At 54.5% G+C, this 20,820-nt stretch overlaps 1 protein-coding gene across 8 annotated transcripts in view; it reads left to right on the top strand.

Moving 5' to 3' along the window:
* SEPTIN9 (septin 9) overlaps positions 1-20,820 on the top strand; it is a 150,363-nt gene that overhangs the window by 127,145 nt on the left and 2,398 nt on the right. For all 8 annotated transcript variants that reach the window (XM_038156851.1, XM_038156855.1, XM_038156854.1 and 5 more), the window contains 8 exons: positions 4,236-4,427; positions 8,320-8,448; positions 8,860-8,941; positions 9,628-9,765; positions 15,378-15,495; positions 17,772-17,867; positions 18,739-18,835; positions 20,297-20,348. In XM_038156851.1, the coding sequence (XP_038012779.1) occupies positions 4,236-4,427; positions 8,320-8,448; positions 8,860-8,941; positions 9,628-9,765; positions 15,378-15,495; positions 17,772-17,867; positions 18,739-18,835; positions 20,297-20,348 (904 nt within the window). The remainder of the gene's footprint in view (positions 1-4,235; positions 4,428-8,319; positions 8,449-8,859; positions 8,942-9,627; positions 9,766-15,377; positions 15,496-17,771; positions 17,868-18,738; positions 18,836-20,296; positions 20,349-20,820) is intronic.

Raw genomic sequence — 20,820 nt, 5'->3', positions numbered from 1 at the left:
TGGCTCGTGTCTGACATGCATCAATTACAGAGCAACAACCCCAGCCTTTGGCAAAATCAACTTTGGAGCAGCTGTCCTGAGTCAGCCGTGCCCGAGCCAGAGCTCTGGCTCTGTCCCTGCTTGGTGCAGCACTGCCCTGGCCATCTCCACATCTCCTGTGCCCACGTGGACGGGGTTTCCCTGGCAGGGAAGGTCTAAATATGGCACAAGCACTTGTTCCCATGTGCTTGATGTTTGTCCAGGAACACTTTAGTGGGAGAGAGCTGCAGGGTCTGAGCTCTCTGCCCCATCAGCAATGTGATGGCCCCTTGTGTGAGGGACAGCAGTTGGGTTGAGGTGAGCTCTGGTCCTGCTCTTGCCAGGGACTCAGTGGCAGTCAGGGATTTCAGACCTGTTAACCCATCCCTCCTTGCAGTGCTCCAGAAGGGTCAGCTTGGTGACACTGGCTCTGACAGCACCACAGGTTTGACATCATCCCCTCAGAGCACAGCAGGTGACACAAACCCAGGATGTGCCCTTGATGTGCATCCCAGGCATCCACTGCTCTGCTCAAATTTATTTCTAAGCTTTTTATTTTTTAGACAAGTGACTCCTGGGAGTGCTCCCCGTCTCCCAGCACAGCATCCCTGTGTGCCACCGAGTGGTCCTGTGCTTTGACTGCACCCTCCTTCTGCTGGCACAAACCCCTCGGAGCTGAGTGTGACACTGGAGTTTTTGCTAAGAAAAGACCATCTCAGTGCTGGGAAGCTGAAAAAAAAAATAAAATTGCACATTTGAGTTGTGGCATTTCCCTTGGGAGTTTGCTGGTGCTGCTGGGGCTTTGGTGGCTTTGCATCCCTGCTGTCCTGCAGACACTCCTAGCTGTAATATACTGATTTTATTGTATTTATCCCAGTCAGGACCCAGGTGCTTTAAATCACAGTTCCCCACAGACCAGCTGGAGCACATGGGCAGCCCTGACAGGGGTGCTGCTCTTCCTGTGCCTTTGGTCTGGCTGGAGTTTGGCGAGCCCTGAGCCCTTCTCCTCCCTCTGAGGGCAGTTTGGTGAGGAGTGTCTGCTCCCTGAGCTGGGGACAGTTTTCCTGCACATCCCCCTGCCCAGGGACAGGTCAGCCCCTCTGCATGCTACCAGCTGTTCCTTGAGGTGCTGGAGATGCTCCTGGCTTTTATCAAGTGGAGGGTGGCTTTCTGCTCTATTTAATTTCTTAATTTCTCTGCACCTTGGCTGCCTGGTGTCCCAGTTTGCTGTCCCATCCCTGGGGCTGTCCCATGCACACAAGTGGTGCCTGGAGGAGTTAAACCCATTGCATAACCCGTGCTGCTGCTGGTGGCAGCATATTTTCCACATGATTTAGTTGTCTTTTTGTTGGGGTTATTTTTAATGTTATGCAGGGATTTTTTTTTTGTTACTTTTGGCCTTGTCATTTTGAAACGGGGCTAATTTGGGATTTGTGGTGAGGCCTTGGGCACGCTGGGCTGGTTGACTTTGTGAGGGGCAGCGTGGCAGTGCAGTTCCAGCTGTGCAGGGCTCCTGCTCCCATGGCAGTGCAGTTCCAGCTGTGCAGGGTTCCTGTTTACCATGGCAGTGCAGTTCCAGCTGTGCAGGATTCCTGCTCCCGTGGCAGTGCAGTTCCAGCTGTGCAGGATTCCTGCTCCCATGGCAATGCAATTCCAGCTGTGCAGGGTTCCTGCTCCCATGGCAGCACAGTTCCAGCTGTGCAGGATTCCTGCTCCCATGGCAGTGCAATTCCAGCTGTGCAGGGTTCCTGTTTACCATGGCAGTGCAATTCCAGCTGTGCAGGGCTCCTGCTCCCATGGCAGTACAATTCCAGCTGTTCAGGGTTCCTGCTCCCATGGCAGTGCAGTTCCAGCTGTGCAGGGTTCCTGTTTACCATGGCAGTGCAGTTCCAGCTGTGCAGGGCTCCTGCTCCCATGGCAGTGCAGTTCCAGCTGTGCAGGGCTCCTGCTCCCATGGCAGTGCAGTTCCAGCTGTGCAGGGCTCCTGCTCCCATGGCAGTGCAATTCCAGCTGTGCAGGGTTCCTGTTTACCATGGCAGTGCAGTTCCAGCTGTGCAGGGTTCCTGCTCCCATGGCAGTGCAGTTCCAGCTGTGCAGGGTTCCCAGGAGGAGTGGGATGCTCCCGTGTCTCTCAGGAACAGCATATTTGCTCTCTAGCAGCTCTCTGAGTAATGCTCAGCTGCACAGCTGGGACTGAGGGTTGGAAAAAAGTGTTCAAAGTGACCCAACAGTCTTTGGGATTAGCTCTAGGTTTGTTTTTAATTTTTTTTTTTTGATGCTTGGCCTATATTAAGCGTGTGGAAGTGTGCTGTGCTTGCCAGAAGAGCGTGGTTCCACTTCACAGACCCCAGCAGGGTCCAGTCTGAGATGGCCAGAGGAAAAGGGATGATGGGCTTGTGTTTGGAGGAGCCCCTTTGGCCCAGCCACACTCCTACAGAGAGAGGGAGGGAGAGGAAAGCAGGCAGCACATCATCAAAGGCCAGGAATAAGTGGGGTGAGATGAGCTGAGAGCTGTGTTGCTGTCTGGAGGGGTGAGGACTTTGCAAATAATAATGTTTTTATTCATAATAATAAATGATTAAAGAATAATAAATAATCATTGCAAAACACTGAGCAACAACAAAACGCTCACTTAGGCTGGTGGCTGCAGGGACCCAGGCAGTGAGCAGCAGCAGCCTGGGGTGGGGAGGGCTCTTAGAAGTGTGTTTTCCTAAAACCTCCCTCTCCGTGCCTGCATCACAGGAGCGTGCTGCATGTGGCCGATGCCTCCAGGAGCTTGCAGGGGACTGGGTTGATCTTGTGCTCACTCTGCCTTTGGGATATTTGCTGTGGGTGATGCAGAGCAGCTGGGGCTGGCAGGGGACAAGGCCACATCACCCCGGGGCACTTGGGGCACTTTGTCCTTCCCGGCAGCCGATGCTCCTACCAAGGAATAGATAATTCCGTGTTTTTTCTTAAAAAGCTGTTGGCTGAGGCAGTAGTTTTAAATTTGTTTCTCCTGAAGGAGTTTGTTAGGCTGGAGCATCTTGCAGGGGAGGCAGGCAGCCTGTCTCAGAGGGAAGCTGAGGGGTTTGGGTTTCTGAGCAGATATGGACAGAATGAGAGCGAGAGCACAGAATCTCCGTGGCTGTGTGGGTGTTGTCTGGCACAGCTTGTCTTGATGCAAATGTGTTGGGTTTGCCACAAGCCAGGGCCGGCAGCCTCTGATCTGCGTCAGCTGGAGCTCAAGGAGGGCACGTGGCAGTGGATGCCAAGGACTGCCTGTGTCTGCAGAGCCAGCCAGCTCCCCCCCAGAACGTGGCTGAGTTGTTCACACCAGCAGTGTGCACAGTGCTGTCATTCCAGTAGTGTGGAGGAGTGTAGGTCTGCCAGCCTTTGACAGCAGTGCCCAGGCACAGGGCTGTGGGGTAAAAGCCTTTGTCACTCCCAGACATGGGCTGAGGACTTTCTGGGACTTTCTGGGTGCTGGGTCCTGCCCTGTGGCAGCAGATCAGCTACTGGGGGACCCGGTGTGCTCACAGCAGCATCCCTTTCCTGTGCCAGGTTTGGTGGAGTGGGCAGGGATCAAGTGAACACAGTAAACAGAGAAAGAAAATCCCAAATTTAATATAATTATTGTGGAGAAAGATCCTACATTCCTCCTCCCACCCAGCCTGCTGGTACCGTGAGTCTCTGCACGTGCTTTACTCCTGCTTTGGATGCAGCAGGCAGCTCCTGTGATTCCTTGCCAGGAGTGATGCCTTGTGAAGGCTGACTTAGAGCAGAGACCAGACAGAGCTAAAGAATAAAGCAGGGATTTATTAGAAGGTTTTAATGGGTACACCTTGGGCAGCACAAGAGCCCAGCCAGGGCTACACCTGAGATGAACCCAAAATGGATGACTGGTCATGGGGTCTTGCGCTTTTATAAGTTCTGCTCCATTTGCACCTTGCAGTTCATTGTCCAGTTCCAGCTTTAGCCCATGAAGTCCCACCCTGCTTGTTTTTCTCTCCTCAGCCCACGTTGTTTGTGCTCTTGGGCTGAGCTTTGGATCATTTGTCCTTGGTGCCCAGCTGGAGCAGGAATTGTTTTGTCTCCCTGCTCTGTGCAGAGAGCTCAGCATCCCCTGATATGAACCCAGCCCCACACACTAAAGCAGCACAGAACCTGAAAAATAGAAAAGCCAAAACCTGAGGCATGAGAAGCAGCAGCTCTGAGCAGGCTGTGTGTCCCCCCAGGTGCAGAGGCCGTTCCCAGCCACGCTCCCGCCATGACGGACGCTCCGCGGGATGCCGGCCCCAAGCAGGCGGCGCCGGCGCGGCCGGACAAGCCGGCTGCCGACTTCGGCTACGTGGGCATCGACGCCATCCTGGAGCAGCTGAGGAGGAAAGCCATGAAACAGGGCTTCGAGTTCAACATCATGGTTGTGGGTGAGTTGTTCCCGCCGTGCCTGCGGTCTGCAGCGTGCTCAGCTGGGTGTTGTCACTGTGCCACCACAATGTTTGTCCCCTTTGGAGCCTCCTCGGGAGCAGCGCTGGGGGTTCTGCCTTGGCAGTCAGCAAACCCTGCTCCCGAGGAGCTGGCCTGGGGTCAGCTGGGGTTAAAGCTGTCTCTGTGATGTGCTCCTCATGCTCCTGCATCTTGGGGTGCATTGTCCATAGGCACATCCCAGAGGAAAGCACCTCGAGGGGTGTCAGGGCTCACCAGAGCTCCCTTGACAGCTCTCCTGGAAGTCCTGCCTGGTTTGAGCAGTCAGAAGGCACATTTAAGAGCTCAAGGGGCTGCCCTGCTGCTGGTATTCCAGAACCCTCATCCCTGCTGGTACTTCCAGCAGTTTGGGTAAAATTCCTGTTTGTGTTTTTTTGGTTTTTTTTGTATTCAGGCAGCCCTGCTACAAGAACCAGGGAAGAAATGCCAAAAGCAGTGATTTACTGATGGAAACAAAGAGCAGCAGGAGGGGTTTGCATAGCTCTGTCATGGCTCCTTTGGGGACCTGCAGGGTGGCACTGGAGGGATGAGGGTGTCCCAGGGAGTGTTCACATGCAAGGACAGAGGGCTGGAGGGTTGTGTGCCCAAATCCTGCTGCCCACAAGCTCCTGCTCATTAGCACTCCTGGGCTAATGACCACTGGCTGCACCACTGCTGCTCTGGCTGCAGCTTCAGCTCTGGGGATCTGTGCTCCTGCAGCCCCCAGGCCCCCAAAGCCAGGGATGGCACAGCCACTGACCTGCAAAATGCTGGAGAGCTGGGCAGACAGTGTGGGTCACCAGCCAAGGGGAAAAGGGAAAAGAAATGAGACTTTTCTGTTCTTTTCCACTATTAATGTCTGACCTTGTGCTGTGGAGCCCTTTCTGTGAGCTGAGCTGTGCTCCCTGGGGCTGGGCTGGTCAGGTAGCAGCTCTCCCTGCCTGTGTCTGCCAGGGGAGCTGCAGGGGGATGAGGGGAGTAAATCCCAGGCAGTGACCAGTGGGATGGTGATGGGGCCTCACCATCCCTTATCCTCCTGGGAGGAGCTGTCTGTGTAAGGCTACAGGTGTGATACCTGTGGGGTGTCCCACAGGGCATCCTGGAGGTCTGCCTGGAGTTGTGGAAGGGTCTGATCCAGAGTTTTTGCTAATTCTGTTCAAGATTTCAGTGTGCTGGAGCTTTCCAGCAGGTTCTGTGGATGCTCAGCCTTTCCCATTGTGATAATTTCATTCCCTCTGCAGGGAAGGTTCCCTGGGCTGGGTGATCACAGCAAGGCTGGTCAGTGCAGATCTGTTAGAACCCTGCATGCTGGGAATTTTAGACTTTCTGTGTTAAAAGGCACAGACCTTCAAAAGAGCACTACATTTGACCTGAGACCATGGAGAAAGCTTCCAAAAAACCAGAACCATTTCTTGGGAGGCATTTTAACAAATCCAGCTCTTTGCTGCAAACAGAGGAATCACTGCACTGGTCCTGGAGCCTGAAAGAGAGATTCCCTGTGCTGAGCTCCCATTTCCCTGCTGGAGGAGGCTCCCATCCCTCCAGGAACAGGCTGTGCTGCCTCAGCACCTCAGCAGTGTGCTGTGCAGATGGGGAGGGATGTTCAGGAGCAGCTCTGCCTTGGCAGCACTGTGTGTGGTATGGAGGCTTGTGCTGCAGCGTGCCTGGAAAACATTGTTCTGCCCTTGGCAGGAGCTGGGCTGGCTGTTTACAGGCTGGGAATTCAGGGCAGCATAAACAAGTCAAGCTCTGGCCCTCCCAGAAGATGCAGGAGGAGCAGCACCTCGGGGAAGGGGCAGCAGCCAGCCCTCATCCTGCTGTGCCTCCCTAGGGATGGGGTTAGCTCCACTACACCCACCCAGCCTAAGCTGTGAGTCCTTGAGTGGGAATTGTTCTGATCTCTGTCTTACAGGAGGGAGGTGACTTGTCCCGCAGGGGAGCTGGGAACTGAGCATCACTGCCATGTGGGGGTCACTCCTCACTGTGTCCCTGTGGTGGAGCTTTCTGAAAACCCTTTCCCCACTGTAGCAAGGTCCCCATTCAAAGGGGTTCCACAATCCCAGCCAGAGCTGAGAGAGGGCTGCAGGCTATGGTCAGCTTAGTCCCTTGTCCTCTAAAGTTGCAGAGATGAAGAGAAGTGTCCAAACTTTTAAAAATCCCAACCCCAAAGCACATCTTTGGCATTCAGTTTTCCGTGCAAAGCAGCTGGAAGGAGAGCAGAAGTGGCCAGGCTCAGCTGTGATTTTCCCAGTGCAGTTCAGTTGTAGGAAAGGCAGTGGGCTGCACACCAAGGCCGATGGAAAGAAGCTCTGCCCTGTTCTCAGCTGCCTGTGTCACAGCCTTGGGGTCCCAGCTGCACCCCACTGTGGCTCAGTGAGTTCAGCCTGTGGCTGTGGTGCCAGTGGGACATCACATCCTGGCTGCTGGTGGCTCTCACCTCTGATCCCTTTCCAGGCAGTGCAGCTGCAGCAGCTTGGACAGACACAAGTGCAGAGACCCACTGCCTGGACTTTGATTTCACCCGTCCCCAGTGTGTCACACAGCCTTTCCCCTCTCTCCCGATGCTCCATTGAATGATGAGCAGTGGTGCAGTGAGGGCTGTTTTGGCTCTGCATGCCCAGCTCCAGGCCTGTTAGTGCTTGGCCCTGTGTTTTCAGGCAGCAGGGGACTGGGAGCACTTCCCCTCAGCCTGGTCCATGTGTTTCTTACTGCCCAGCAGTGACAGTGGCTGTCAAAGAGAGTTTTCCTGTGCTGGATTGCAGCCATTGGTGATGTTGCAAACTCAGCTGTAAAATTGCTGTTTGATCAGGGAGTGTGATGCCCAGTGCTGGTTGGTCCTACCATTGGCTTTGGCAGCCTGGATGGGCCAGGACCCTGAAGGACGTGGGTGAAACCCTCGCTGACTCTGCTTAGGGACGCACTATGGGACAGGGGACATGCTGGTGACAATGCCATGATAGTTGGCTGTAACATGTCTTGGCAGAAGGGGCCATTGGGTCCCCATGGTGTGTGCAGGATCTCTGCAGTGTTTGCAGGGCGCCCTGGGTTTTGAGGAGTTAGTTTTTTTTCTGCTCCCTGGGTTTTGAGGAGTTAATTCTGTTTTCTGCACTCTGGAAAAATTGTTCTCCAAGCTCACGGGACAGCTGTTCCTGGAGAGTCAGGAGCTGCTGCTGTCCATTCCGCACAGATCAGCATCAGCTCTGGGACCTAAAGCATGAAAGTGCTTTTCTAAAAGCTGTTTTTCTAAAGTTGTGGAATCTCATGTGCTCCTTGGGCTGTTGTTTGTGGGATTCAGAGAAGCTCCTGGCGTGGACCTGTGTCTGTGCAGCCAGCTGGGCCGATTGCAGCAGCAAGTCTGTCAGGGAAGCAGCAGCAGATGCAGCAGGCCTGAGGTTTGTAGGATTGTTAATCCTGTCCAGATAAAGGCTTGCCAAGCTGCTCCAAAGCCTTCCCTGTGGAACTGGACAGAACTGCAGGAGAGTCAAGGCACACTTGGGATGCTTTTTCCTGGGGTTCCCTGGTCCCCGTGCCCTGCTGACCATCACCACAGCCCTTCAAATGTCCCCAGCACTGTCTGCCTGTCCCTGGGGTTGCTGGGGTTTTGCCTGGGTGCAGGGAACCAGCTCTTGATTTGCTGCTTTGGAGCCAGGGAGGGGCTTTGCTACCTGCAGCATCCTCTTGGCTGGGCTGGACTGGAGCTCCTTGGCTCGGGGAGCTGCAGGGGAGCAGCTGCTCCTTGTCCTTGCCTCTGTCCCTCTGGCAGATCCGGTGCAGGCTGAGTCTGTCAGCAGCCCCATCCCCTGGCCCCTGACAGAACAGGGAGTGCTGACTCTGGGTTATCCTGCTCTCTTCCAGGTCAGAGTGGCTTGGGGAAATCCACGTTAATCAACACTCTCTTCAAATCCAAGATCAGCCGGAAATCTGTACAGCCAACTGCTGAGGAGAGGATCCCCAAGACCATTGAAATCAAATCCATCACTCACGGTGAGGCCCTGCAGGTCCCACCTGCTGCTTTGGCTTTAGGTCCTGCTCTGCCTTGTGTCTCTGGGGACTCACAGACTTTTGGACCTCCATAAACCTCCACTCTTATCTCTCTGAATGGGCTTTTACCATCCAGAGATGCTTGCAGGGCTGAGAAACATCTGGTTTTTATTTACTCATCAGCATTGAGTTAATTGTGTTGGGAGGGACCAGTGAGGTGGCTGTGGGGGTGGCATTTCAGGGTGGATATGGGGCTGGATCCCTTTGGATGGCTGATTTGTGCCTCTGAGAAGCTGTGAAGGTTCATTTCTCCCCTGGGACCAAGCTCCAGCCCTACAGCTGATTTTGGGAGGGTGGGCTTGGCCAGAGCACCCATCAACACTCACCTCACACAGCAGCTTTCCTCTCTTTCAGAGATTGAGGAGAAGGGGGTTCGCATGAAGCTGACAGTCATCGACACGCCGGGCTTTGGGGACCACATCAACAACGAGAACTGGTGAGCTGCCCCTCTGCCCTGGGTGCAGGGGGAGGGCAGGGGAGCCCCAGTACGCCCTGACCCCGAGCCCAGGGCTGGAGCCTGGTGCTGTGCCCCCTGCTCCACGGGCAGCAGGAAGGAGGTGTTTGTGGTGGCAGAGCAGTGCCATGCTCCCCGTGAGAGCCACAAACATCCTGCTGTTCCAGGCATGAGACAACCTTTGTTTGTGGCTGGGAGCAGCTGTGTGCCAGCAGGGCCAGTCCCCAGATCCTGCTCATGTGGCTCTGGAGGCTGAACTCTGCCTGGGATCCCTGGCACAGTGTCTGGCTCTGTGGGGTGGCCCCCGGGCTGGGCAGGGCTGGCCCATGGCAGGGACTTTGTCTCTGCCACCAGCTGGGCAGGGCTTGTGGGCTTTGATTCTGCTCTTGCTCCTGTGCTGTGGCACCCTGCAAGGAGCTAGGGCATGGTCCCAGCGCTGTGCTGCTCCACAGCCAGGTCCAGGAGGAGAGAAGGGAGCTCTTTTTAGGCACTTGCTTGTCTAAAGCAGCCGGTAAATTCCCTCCTCCAGCAGTGTGTGGAGTTTCTAAGCACTGAACACCTGAGGTTTGTGATTTAGGAGATGCTGAGCATCCCCGGCTCTGCTTCACACAGAAAGATCAGGGTGATCCAGGCCCCTCACACCATCCTGTGTTGCCCTCTCTCTGCAGCTGGCAGCCCATCATGAAGTTCATCAACGACCAGTACGAGAAGTACCTGCAGGAGGAGATCAACATCAACAGGAAGAAGCAGATCCCCGACACGCGGGTGCACTGCTGTATTTATTTCATCCCAGCCACGGGCCACTCGTACGTACCCCGCTGTCCCCGCTCCCCTCAGCCTTCCCTCTCCATGGCCCAGCACCTCAGCCCTCAGGGCACTTCTGCCCGGGATCCTCCCGTGGTTTTTGGGGCTTGAGGAGCTCGAAGCTGTCCTTAGGGCTGTATGAGCTGGAAGCCTTGCAATAACACAGCAGAGCTGCTGTGCCCCAGAGAAATGTGGTGTTTCCTCTTCTGAAAGGACCATGAAATCCTCTCTGAGCTCCAGGGAGCTGCTGCCTTTGCTGTGGTCACTTGGCTTGCTTAACCAAGGATGGACCCAGGTCTCAAATTGGATGGAGAGGCTACTTTTGCAAGCAGAACATTAATTTTTTTTTTCTTTGTCCCTGACATTGTACGGGGAAAAGCCAGTTTTCCTTGTGCTTCCAAGTCAGAGAGCACCCTCACCCCATAAGGGGATTTTGTAGATTGTTTGACTAGTCTGCAAGAGGGATGCTGTTTATTCAGCCCAGAGTTCTCCTGGCTCTGGCACTTCTCAAGTGACAACATCAAAAGGCCCAGATCTAACTCTATTTTTTTTTCCTTTTCTCTTTTTCCCCCCTCTCCTAGGCACACAGCCCACCCTGAAAATCTGGGGCACTTAAAATGTCTTGAAAAATGTGACTTAAAGTATCACAACAGAAAACTAGACCCAAGCTTCCTTTTGATTTGTGTCAATTCCTTCCACTTCTGGCTCTGTCTGCATTGGGGATGTTTTTGGGTCTGTTTTCAAAAGTAAACTTAAGCCTCCAGCACTGCATTAATGTCAACCTTTTCCACTTCCCCATGTGGAGATTTATTCCAATAGAAAAGACTTTGTTTTGCTTCTGTCAGTGGGTAGACCAAAAATGCATCCTTCACTGGAATAAAATGACTGCATGGGCCAGTAATGCCCCTCTTGTGTAACTGATCAGGAGCAGAGGGGCTGATGAAACATTTATGGTTGAGTACAATAAAACAGAGGAGCTTTCAAAGGGAAATGACATTTTTAGGCCAGTCTAACGTGTTGGTCCCACTAATCTCAGCCCGGATCTGCAGCCCCTGCCTCGGCAGGTCTGACTTGCAGCTTTAGCTGTGCTCCAGCTTTTCCTCACCCCTCTGGCTGTTTAACTCTTGAAGAACAGATCTGATGCTCAGAGGGGGGGTGTGCTGGGTGCCGGGCAGTGCAGGCAGGGATGTGGAGCCCCGCTCTGTTCCGTGTCCCCCGGCGGAGCCTCTCCAGCCGCGCTCTGGTTTCTCTCACCCGCCGGCCAACAGCCATTGTGTGGATTTTCAGCTGCTTTTTTTCCTTCTCTCCAGTGAACATGTGTTTCCAATATCCGAGTGAGCCTGGCAGTTGGGGGCTGTTGTTGCTGAACCCTGTGCTGATCCTCTTTCCCTGCAGGCTGGGAGCCTGGCTGGGGCTGTCCCCACTGTCACCGGCTCACCTGTCCCCTCCTGCCACCTGAGGGGCAAACCCCACTTGGAGGGGGAGCTTGATGGGAAATTTTGCTTCTCTGAGAGCTCAGGCAGGCGTTAGGGTTCCTTTCTGCTCTCTTGTGAAGTCCAAATTGTGTTTTTCATCATCGTGGACAGTCTTTCCCCAGCAAAGGGTGATGTGGCCGCCTCCTGCAGGGTGGAGCTGCTGTGACAGTGCTGTAGCAGAGCATCCTGTGGGGGAGCCTTGTCCTGGGGTTGTCACACCCAGCTGGGTGCAGGTTTGTGCCCTGGCCGAGGCAGCAGCTCTGTGGTCTCTTGCAGCAGGGTATGGGAAGGGCATTGAGGTCCTTGCTGCGGTGCCTCTGCCATCTCCGGGGGTGACTGGGAGGATGGCAGTGTATGGTAGAGCTGTAGGGCCTGCACTGGGGACATTGTCACCCAGCCCCAGCGTGCCCCCATGGCCCCATCCACATGCTGCACTCGCCATGCCAGGAGCTTGGTGCTGCCCTCCTGGGCTGTGCCTGCACTGGGTCTTGGTGTTGCCTGGGGAGCTGCTGCTGCTGATGTGGGTTGGCATGGCACAGGGCTCCCTGGGGGAGAGCTTGCTTTTTTCCTAGATAAAAAGGAGTGAGAGATAAAAAAAAATCAGCAAAGTTGGTGCAGAAATCTGGAGGCCGGAGCAGAGGATTGCTTGGCTCAGTTTCAGTCTGGCCCTCCCATCTAGGCAGCTCCAGGGTTAATCAGCAGAGAAGTTTCTGCTGCGTGAGGGAGTTCACAAGGGAGTTCAGGACAGGCTTTGCAGCCCATCCAGTTCACACACAGCCTGTAACACTCCCATGTACCCGTGAAGGCTGAGGATGGTGCTGGCTGGGGCTTCCGGCTGCAGCTGCACAGGCCAGGCCCTGCCACCCAATAAATATCCCTGCTCTGACCCCTGCAAAGCTCTCTTCAGCTCAGGAATGGCTCTGGAACTCTGCCTGGCCTCATCAGCACCTCTCCTGCCTCTACCAGTGCTGGTGGCTCAGGAACTGCCACCCACTCCCTCTTTCCCCTCTGGCTGCCCCTCTCAGGTGCCCAGCAGCTCCCTGGAACAGGTGATGGGGCTGGGCAGCTGCTGAGTCCTCGCTGGTGTTTGCTTAACACACAGCTCAAATTCCTGCTGTTAGTTTGGTCTGGGGCACAACCAAAAGGAAATAACTTCACAGCTCACTGTGGATTTTGATTCCCGTAACAGCATTTCAGGGGAACCAGCAGGAATGAGCCTGTGCTTAGATCCTGTCTGTGCACAGTGGCAGGAATGAAAATGTGTGTCCTGGGCACTACAATGTGTGCCCAGCCCTGGCAAGGAGTACCCAGCTGCACAGCCTCCCCCAAGCCCACGGCAGGAGGGGATGAAGGAACAACCAGCACCGTGTGAGTGCTTTGAGCCCATGCTGCACCTCCTGCTCCAGCCCACCCACTGCCCTTTGAGCTCCTCCACCCCTCCCAGCAAAGCCCAAAATGTGTGTGTTATAAGTTAATAATATCAGGGACCATTTGGAGAAGGGGAGGAAAATGGATTAGTTGTTTTTCTTGAGCCTTGTTTCTCTTCTGTGATGTGCTTGGAGCAAACAGCACTTGTCACCACCTTAATCCATGGTGTCTTCACATGAATGTGATGCGTAGCTACAGGCAGGCATTGTTCTTAGTGAAAAGGTTCACTTCCTTTTACATAATTAAGATTTTGGGGGAGCTACCTACCTAGCAGGAGTTGATAGGATATCTAGGAACATGCAGAAATCCCTAAAAACACCGTTTGCTCTGCTGGGGAGTCTCAGGGTGCTGCAGGGAGGTGATCTCTGGGGATGAGGCTCTTGCAGGAGCCCATGGGAGCAGAAAGTTGTGTCAGAGGTGCCTGGGTGCAGATGGACACGTGGTCACTGTGCCTGGGGGATGCTGCTGGACACAGCAGGGGTGTGGGCAGGCTCTGGCTCTGCCTCCTCTCCTGGCTCACTGTGGCATCCTCCAGATGTGTGAGGGATCTGAGGGATGGAGCTGAGCTTTTGACATGTAGATTGAGCTGAAACTGTGATGTCTGCCTGATTGTGGATTCACGCTCTGTATGCATCCTGCTCTTTAAAGGAAAAGCTGATGAAAGAGGCAGGAACACAGGCTCAGTGGGGAAGAAGCTTTTAGAGGAGAAAAATTGTTTGGAAAATAGCAAAGAGAGAGGAGGAGAAAGAATTCTGCTGGGAAAGGAGCATTACTGCATTACTTCCTTGGAGGTCTGGGAAATACATTATGCAGAGCTCCAAACAATGTTTGCCAGCAGCAAGTCAGCTTAAATGTGTCCATGGGGGGCTCCTTGTGGTTTTTTCTATTCTTTTTTCCCTTTAATAGCCAAAATCTCTCTTTCCTGGGGCCCAGGGTGATCCGTGACTCTGTGTTTGTGTTAGGACCTCATCTGTCCCTGTGCTAATGACGTGCTTGGGGCTCTGTGTGTTGGTGTGTGGGGACAGGATCCACCTGGCACGGTCCAGCTCCATCCCTGGGAGAGGGGATGACCAGGGCAGGGTTCAGCTGGGTCACCAGTGCTGGCTGCTCTGGGGCAGCCTTGAGCTGCTGTTTTCAGGTCAGCTGGAGCTGACTGGGTCTCTCTGGGGTTGAATGTCCCTCCTTTAGCACTGGAGCCAGGCAGAGGTGTCCCTGTGGGATGGGGACACTGCTGAGGGGCAGGATCTGACCCTTCCCCTCTGCACTCCTGAGCCTGGGTCTGCGGGGGTCTGTGAGCCCTTTGTAGGGCCCAGGGAGACCATGGTGGGGTTTGGCTTGGGTGTGTTGGCAGTGGGTGCTCTCTTGGCCCCTCAATGAGGGCTCATTTCAAACACCTCCTGCCCAAAGGCGATCCTTGACTCTGGCACGTCCAGGTTTCCTTTTCAAGGCAACACCTACTCAACTGTGCAGCATGTCCCCATCACCTTCAGAGCCACCAAGGGGGACCTGCAGCACCTGGAGGTGTCCCATGGAGGGTTTTCTCCGGGTTTGGGACCCTCAGCAGTTAAAACACCTTCAGGGAGGACTGAGGAGCAGGGGGGTGATGGCCAGGTGTCTGCAGGCCTTGGATGTGGAGCATTGTGGAAGTGGAGCTGTCAGCAGGGAGGGATTTCCCGAGGCTCTGATCACTGGGGTTATGCAATCCCTGCAGCTTTTCTCTGCTGAGACTTTTGTTGTAGAGATTTTCTGACATTCTTGCCCTTTGGAACAAGCAGCATCTCTTCTGTGCTCTGTGAGCCCTGGAGAATGTCCAGAGCTTTTTTTAATCCCAGCTGATGAATGTGAGAGGCACTCCCAGCCACAGACTTAGGGTTTACTTTAAGTAAACCCTTTCATACAACCTTTTTGTACGACCCTTTGAAAGAAATCTAGAGACCAGTATGAATCACAGATTGTTGTGTGACATTGATGGAGAACTTAAAGGCTCCCTAAATCAAAATCCTGTGCAGGCATATGATAAACCTTCAGCACGAAGTTTTCTGGATAAAATATCTATATCGCCTTGAACAACATATTTTGTATAAATATTAATTTACATTTTATTGCTTTTCTATCACCAGTGTAACAGGTGCTTCCAAATACTCTGGGAGCAAATGGTGAAGCAGATATTAAATGGGAATGCAGAAATACTCTCAGGAAGTTGTCCCAAGCAACTGGTGCTCAACACAGGGGGAAGTGTGAGCAGGGACAGTCACCTGTGGCCATTTCCGTGTTGTGCTGTCCCTGGATGGCTGGTGACAGCTTGGATAGAGCTGGAGCAGGTTTTGATTTGTACCTGGCAGCGGGCTGGCCCTGCAGCCAGCATCGCCCTGCTCTCATCCCAGCTCCTCCAAGGACACCAGTAGCTCTGGGCAAGTTCCTGCAGTCCTCTGTGGCCCTGCAGAGATAAAAGCCCTCTGCCACTTCACGGGGCTTTGTGAGGGCTCACAGGAGATAGCGGCAGCTTTGAAAGGGAAATGTTTAAAGTGTTTTCAAACCCTCTTTACTTGTCCTGTCTGAAAGGAAGCGATTCCCTCTCTGTCTGCTCTTTGAATGCTCCTCCCTGCCAGAGGATTGCAGCAGTAAATCCCCTTTTTCCTGCTGTTTTCCAGGAGTGCAAATCCCCTTTTTCCTGCTGTTTTCAAATCCCCTTTTTTCCTGCTGTTTTCCAGGCTGAGGCCGCTGGACATCGAGTTCATGAAGCGCCTGAGCAAAGTGGTCAACATCGTCCCGGTGATCGCCAAAGCCGACACGCTAACGCTGGAGGAGAGGGACTACTTCAAACAACGGGTACGGGGCTGCTGCCCCTTCCCCGGGCTCCCATCTGTGCTAGCCCATCCCCTGCTGACCCTGTCCCCCTCGTGGCTCTCCTGGCAGGGCTGTGCAGGCAGGGCCTGGCCGGGAGCCCAGCGCATTCCTCCGGCTGCAGCTCGGAGCGGTCCCGCGTGGCCGCAGGGTAGGCCTGCTCTCCAAGCACTTCCTTGTGTTTCTCTTGGAACTTTGTCAGTGCAGGATAAGTTTGGAGCTGCAGGACTGCTTCTCCTGCCTCCTTTGTTGTTGTTGTTGTTGTTATTTTCAGGCTGGTTTCTGTTATTTTGGGAGGTTGATGCACGTAGGGGCTGGAAAAGCCTCCCTCTGCAGCATTGTGCACTGATACAGGAGCCAGTCAAAAAACGTGTGGGTTTGCTGAGCTCAGCTGGGTGAGGTTTAAGAGGGAAGCAAGGTATGAAATTCCCGTGGTTGGGAGCTGAGGAGGGGCTGTCTGAATCCACAGCAAGGCTTGGGCTGTGCTCTGAGAGGTGGAGGTGGCCCATTCGGGGGTTTGGTAAGGGGCTGTAAATCCGTTTGTGTGGGTGGTGGATGTGGCTGCAGGCATGAGGGCCTCAGCATTCCCTGCAGAAGTAAAAACCACCAAGCTCCTTGATCCACGAGTCTGACCTGGGAGAAGTAAAGGGAAAGAGAGTCTTGCCAAAAGGGTAGTTTTAGGGGCCACTCCTTTGGTTATGGACTTTGGTTATGAGCTTAGCCAGGGGTGGTTCCATGCCCCCTTGCAGGAGAGGGTGAGCTGCTCCTTCCCACACCAGTGTGGGAGCCTCTGCTTCCCAGTTCTTCATAAGCAGCATGAGGCACTGAAATACCCTGGCTGGTTTTGGGGGCAGTTCCAAACTCTCCGAGCAATTTCCTTGGCTAGAGGCTGGCTGGGAATGGAGCTGAGGGGTGACCCAGGCTGGGCTGGCTTGGCTTGTCAGGCTGTTTGCACAGAGCACTGCAAGGAGCTGGTGAGGGGACACAGAGGGGTGAGTCCATGGTGCCACATCTGCTCTGTGGTGGCTTCTGCAGGCTGCTGGCTCCACTCAGAGGTTACCAGTGCAGCCATCCCTGTGTCTGCAGGTGACTGGCTGGCTCTGGCACTACAAAGGCAGTCGGGGACCTCAAATGTCACCTGGGCACCCTTGGCTGCTGATACCATGGCAGACCATGGGGACAGTGCCTGGCTCTGCTGCTCTGCACTGGCTCAGCACAGGACGAGCTCACCCTGTCTCTGATTGCTTCCTGATTATAACCAGACCTCCCAAATCCTTTCAGATGGAGGGAGAGCACACAGCCACGTGCTGTGTTTGCTCCCAGCAGATGAGAGGACAGGAAATCAGGCCAGCTGGGCACAGGCTGGGACCTTTTCCACTCATTCATTCCAGTGTGCCTGCATGCGTGCTTCCAAAAGCAGAGCCCTGTCTGCCTCTGGGGTGTAGCTGGTTCAGAGAGATGATAGGTTTTGGGTTTGGATGGCGTGAGTAGGGGATGTGAAGCCCCAGCCTGGCTGCAGGTTGGTGCCAGTGCTGTGCTGAGGGAGTGGGATGTGCTCCCTGGAGTTGGCTTTGTTGGGTTGTTCCCCTGAACTTGGTGTGGGTTTGGTGGGGGATGGGAGCATCCCCTGGGCTGGATCCACTGCTCTGCCAGCCTGCACTGTAGGACTGGTGTGGAGTTGTGCCATAGGAAGTGGTGGGAGCTGCTGCCAGCCTGGGTCGGGGTTTGCAGCACTCTAGGAGAAGGCTGATCCTTCAAGCACCCCGTGAGCTGAGCCTCCACCCAGGAATCAGATTCCAGCACCTCTTGGCCTTGCACAGAGGCAAAGTCCTTAGAGTCTGCCCTTCCAAGCTGTGTCCTTGTCCCTCCAGACCAAGTTCCTTTTCCAAGGAGTAAACAAACACCAGAGAGCAGTTTTTCACCTTTGTGTTACAAGCCTGGCAGCTGTGTTCCCCTTTGCTTGGGCAGCTTGTCTTTTCCAATCCCCAAACAACATCCAGCTCATGTAACTTCATCTCACTCTCTGCCTGAGCTGTGTCTTGGCACCAGGATCTTGCAGAGGTTCCAGGGCAAGCTCTTGGTGGGTGTCTGGCACAGGTCTCTGTCCCCAAAGGGGGCTGTGTTTAGGATGGAGAGGGAGGATGCTGCTGCTGTGACTGGTGGGCGTCACTCAGAGACCCTTTTGGCAGCGGCTGCTGTGGTGGGAGTGCAGCTCCTGTGCCTGCCTGTCCTTCACCTGTGCCTGTGCTCTTCCCTCCTAGATAATGGCTGATCTCCTGGCCAACGGGATCGATGTGTACCCCCAGAAGGAGTTTGATGAGGACTCTGAAGATCGGCTGGTGAACGAGAAATTCCGGGTCAGTGCAGGGGCTGTGGCTGGGACAGACCCTGCAGCTCCAGGGCTGGGCATGTCCTGGGGGTTCCCTTCCAAAAGGCCTCTGTTGTCTTCCCAAAGCTGCTGTGCCCTGTCCAAAGGCCTCTATTCCCAAAGCTGCTGTGCCCTGTCCAAAGGCCTCTATTCCCAAAGCTGCTGTGCCCTGTCCAAAGGCCTCTATTCCCAAAGCTGCTGTGCCCTGTCCAAAGGCCTCTGTTGTCTTCCCAAAGCTGCTGTGCCCTGTCCGTGGGGTCTGCCCAAGCAGCAGGGATCCTGACAGAGGTCAGGGCAGGGGGGGAAAGAGGGTGAGAAAGGTGGGGAAGGTGTCCTGTCCTTCTCCATCTCCACCCTGCCAGGTGCCCTCAGCAGAGGGTCCATGGCCCCTTCCCCTGCCCCAGGCTCAGGGAGCAGAGGTGCCTGCAATTTTTTTTGGCACGGTAAAGTGGATTGGACAAATTTGAGGAAGAAAAAAGTCTTTTAGGGACTCTGAAGTTCAAAGACACCAACTTGGATCAGGAAATGAGTTGGCCACAGGCTGCCAGATGCTGGGGGCATTTCCCAGGGAAGCTTTGGGATACCTTTGCTCCAGCTGTGCCTGGTGCCTGCCAATGAGGGACTGGACTAGGCTGGGTTTGGGCTGGTTTTAGGCTGGGCACATGTGCAGGAGATGCTGCTACTCAGTCCTGGGCTGCCTGTGGGCCCTGGCAGGCAGCACTGCTCAGGAACATCAGGGGCAAACCAGCTCATCCCATGAAAGCCCCTTGGAAACGGAAAGATGTAGGACTTTGCTCGCTGGTTTGGTTTCCTGACCAGTTCTCAGAAGAAATCACAGCCTCGTTTTTCTCTTTCCACAGGAAATGATCCCATTTGCAGTGGTAGGCAGTGACCAGGAGTACCAGGTGAATGGAAGAAGAATCCTTGGGAGGAAGACCAAGTGGGGCACCATTGAAGGTACCTGAGCCCACCTCCCTGCCCTGGCAGAAGGCAATAAAGTCCAAAACTAGCAGTAGAAAATGAGGTGGATGTGGTGCTTCTCTGCCCCTCCAAAAAAAGATAATTTTCCTGATGTTTGAGGACTGGAAACACCTTGGCCAATGCTCCTGTGCTGGGTTCCTGGGCCTTGGTGGGCTGCTGAGTGCTGGAGGGGACGTTTCTGGGGGTCTCGGGGTCTGCCTTGTGCTTCTTGCACAGTTAATTAATTGCCTGATGGCAGGATTTGAGGGCACACCAGTGACATCCCCATGTCTCAAGCCCCTGTTAGAACCTTCCCCTGGCATCTGTACCCTCCACCATACCTTTGGTTGGTGCCCTTGTGGGATCTCTTCCCTCTTCCATCTCCCATCTGCATCTCCCTTTTTTCTCTCCCATTTTACAATCATGGTTTAAAGGCTAGATGAAAGCTCCTGGCTCCAGCACATCTACGCATTTCCCTGTGGATGGTTTCTGGCAGCCAGCTGGCTCATCTCCAGTGCCACCCCTCTCATCTTCCTCCCCTTCACTTCACAGGTTCCTCTCATTTACGAGTGTTTTTAATAGGAATCCTGTGTTGAGGGATGGTTTAACAAAGCTGCCAGGAAAATCAGTGTATTTTGAAGCTCTGCTGCCCTCTCGTGCTGTGTCCCTGAACATTCTGAGCTCAATGGGATTCATTAAACCCTCACCTTCCCCCTGTGAAGGCATCTGCCTTCAGCACAGGGAGACCCCCAGGACACAGCCATGGCCACGGGCAGCCTTGGCACAGCAGTGTTGTTTCTGTTTTGCCATTCCTGCATGATGTTTAGTGGTCGGACTCAATGATCTTAGAGGTCTTCTCCAACATAAAGGATTCTGATATTCTATGTACAGGATTGTTGGGATAAAAAAAAAATTAAAGAGGAATTCTTCCTCTAAATTGAGTAGAATTAGGGGTAAAATAGCAGCTGTCAGACTGATTGGGGTGGAGCAGCACCCCTTGGTTTTTCCCTATTGCAAGCAAAGGCCTTTGGCAGCAGGAGCTCCTGTCCTTGCACAGCCCTCACCAGCGTGCCTGGGACACTGCAGGATGCTCATGGCTGAGCTACAGATGCAATTTCAGTGGGGACACGCCTGGTGCTCACTGCAAAGCTCACCATGGCCCTTCCCCTGTCTTGTTTGGGGTTCTGGGGGTTGTGCTGGGGGTGCTGCTGGGAGCTCCTCGTTGGTGGGACCCTGGGAAGGGGCTGTGGGTGCTCAGTCAGACCTCAGCAGGGCTGAGCTGGGGCAGGGACTTGGTGCCAGCTTTACAGCAGCAAAGAGGACTCCTGAGTCCTGCACTTGTACCCCGGGGTGTCAGAGCCCATCTGAGCCCCCCACACTCTGGGGAAGCCCCCAGGTGCTGCTTGCCCCAGGTGGTGGCCAGGGGGGCTCATGGATGGCTTTCTGTCTCTCTTGCAGTGGAGAACACAACACACTGTGAGTTCGCCTACCTGCGGGACCTCCTCATCAGGTCAGTGCCCTGTCCCCAGAGCCTTTGGTCACCAGGTGGCATCCAGGGAAAGGGGACAGCCCAGCACAGCTTGAAGCAGCTGCTGCTTTGCTCTGCTGCTCCATCCCTGCCTTCCCTCCCAGCCTGCTGCCACTCTGCAGCTGCTCTGCAAGGGGTGGCCCCATTCCTGGGGGGCTGAGCTCAGGGGGTAGAGGAGCACTGGAGGGGTCAGGACACATTCCAGTGTGGAGCTGCAAGCAGCTTTTGGCCTTAGTCGTCCCTCACCAGTGCCAGATCTCACCCCAGTTCAAAGACATCACCCTTCCCTGGGGTTTTGCTGTGGGGTGTGGGTGATGGCTGGTCCCTCTGCAAGGTCCCTGCTGTGGGGGAGAGGGAGGCTGAGCCGCCTGGGCTTGCTAGAGAGGGGACATCGGGCTCCTCCCCAGCTGGGCTGCGAAGTCAACTCTGCACACGTGATCTGTTGCTGGCAGAA

This window comes from Motacilla alba, chromosome 18, assembly GCF_015832195.1.
Source record: "Motacilla alba alba isolate MOTALB_02 chromosome 18, Motacilla_alba_V1.0_pri, whole genome shotgun sequence".
NCBI lineage: Eukaryota > Metazoa > Chordata > Aves > Passeriformes > Motacillidae > Motacilla > Motacilla alba.
This window is presented reverse-complemented; position numbering and strand designations above follow the sequence as displayed.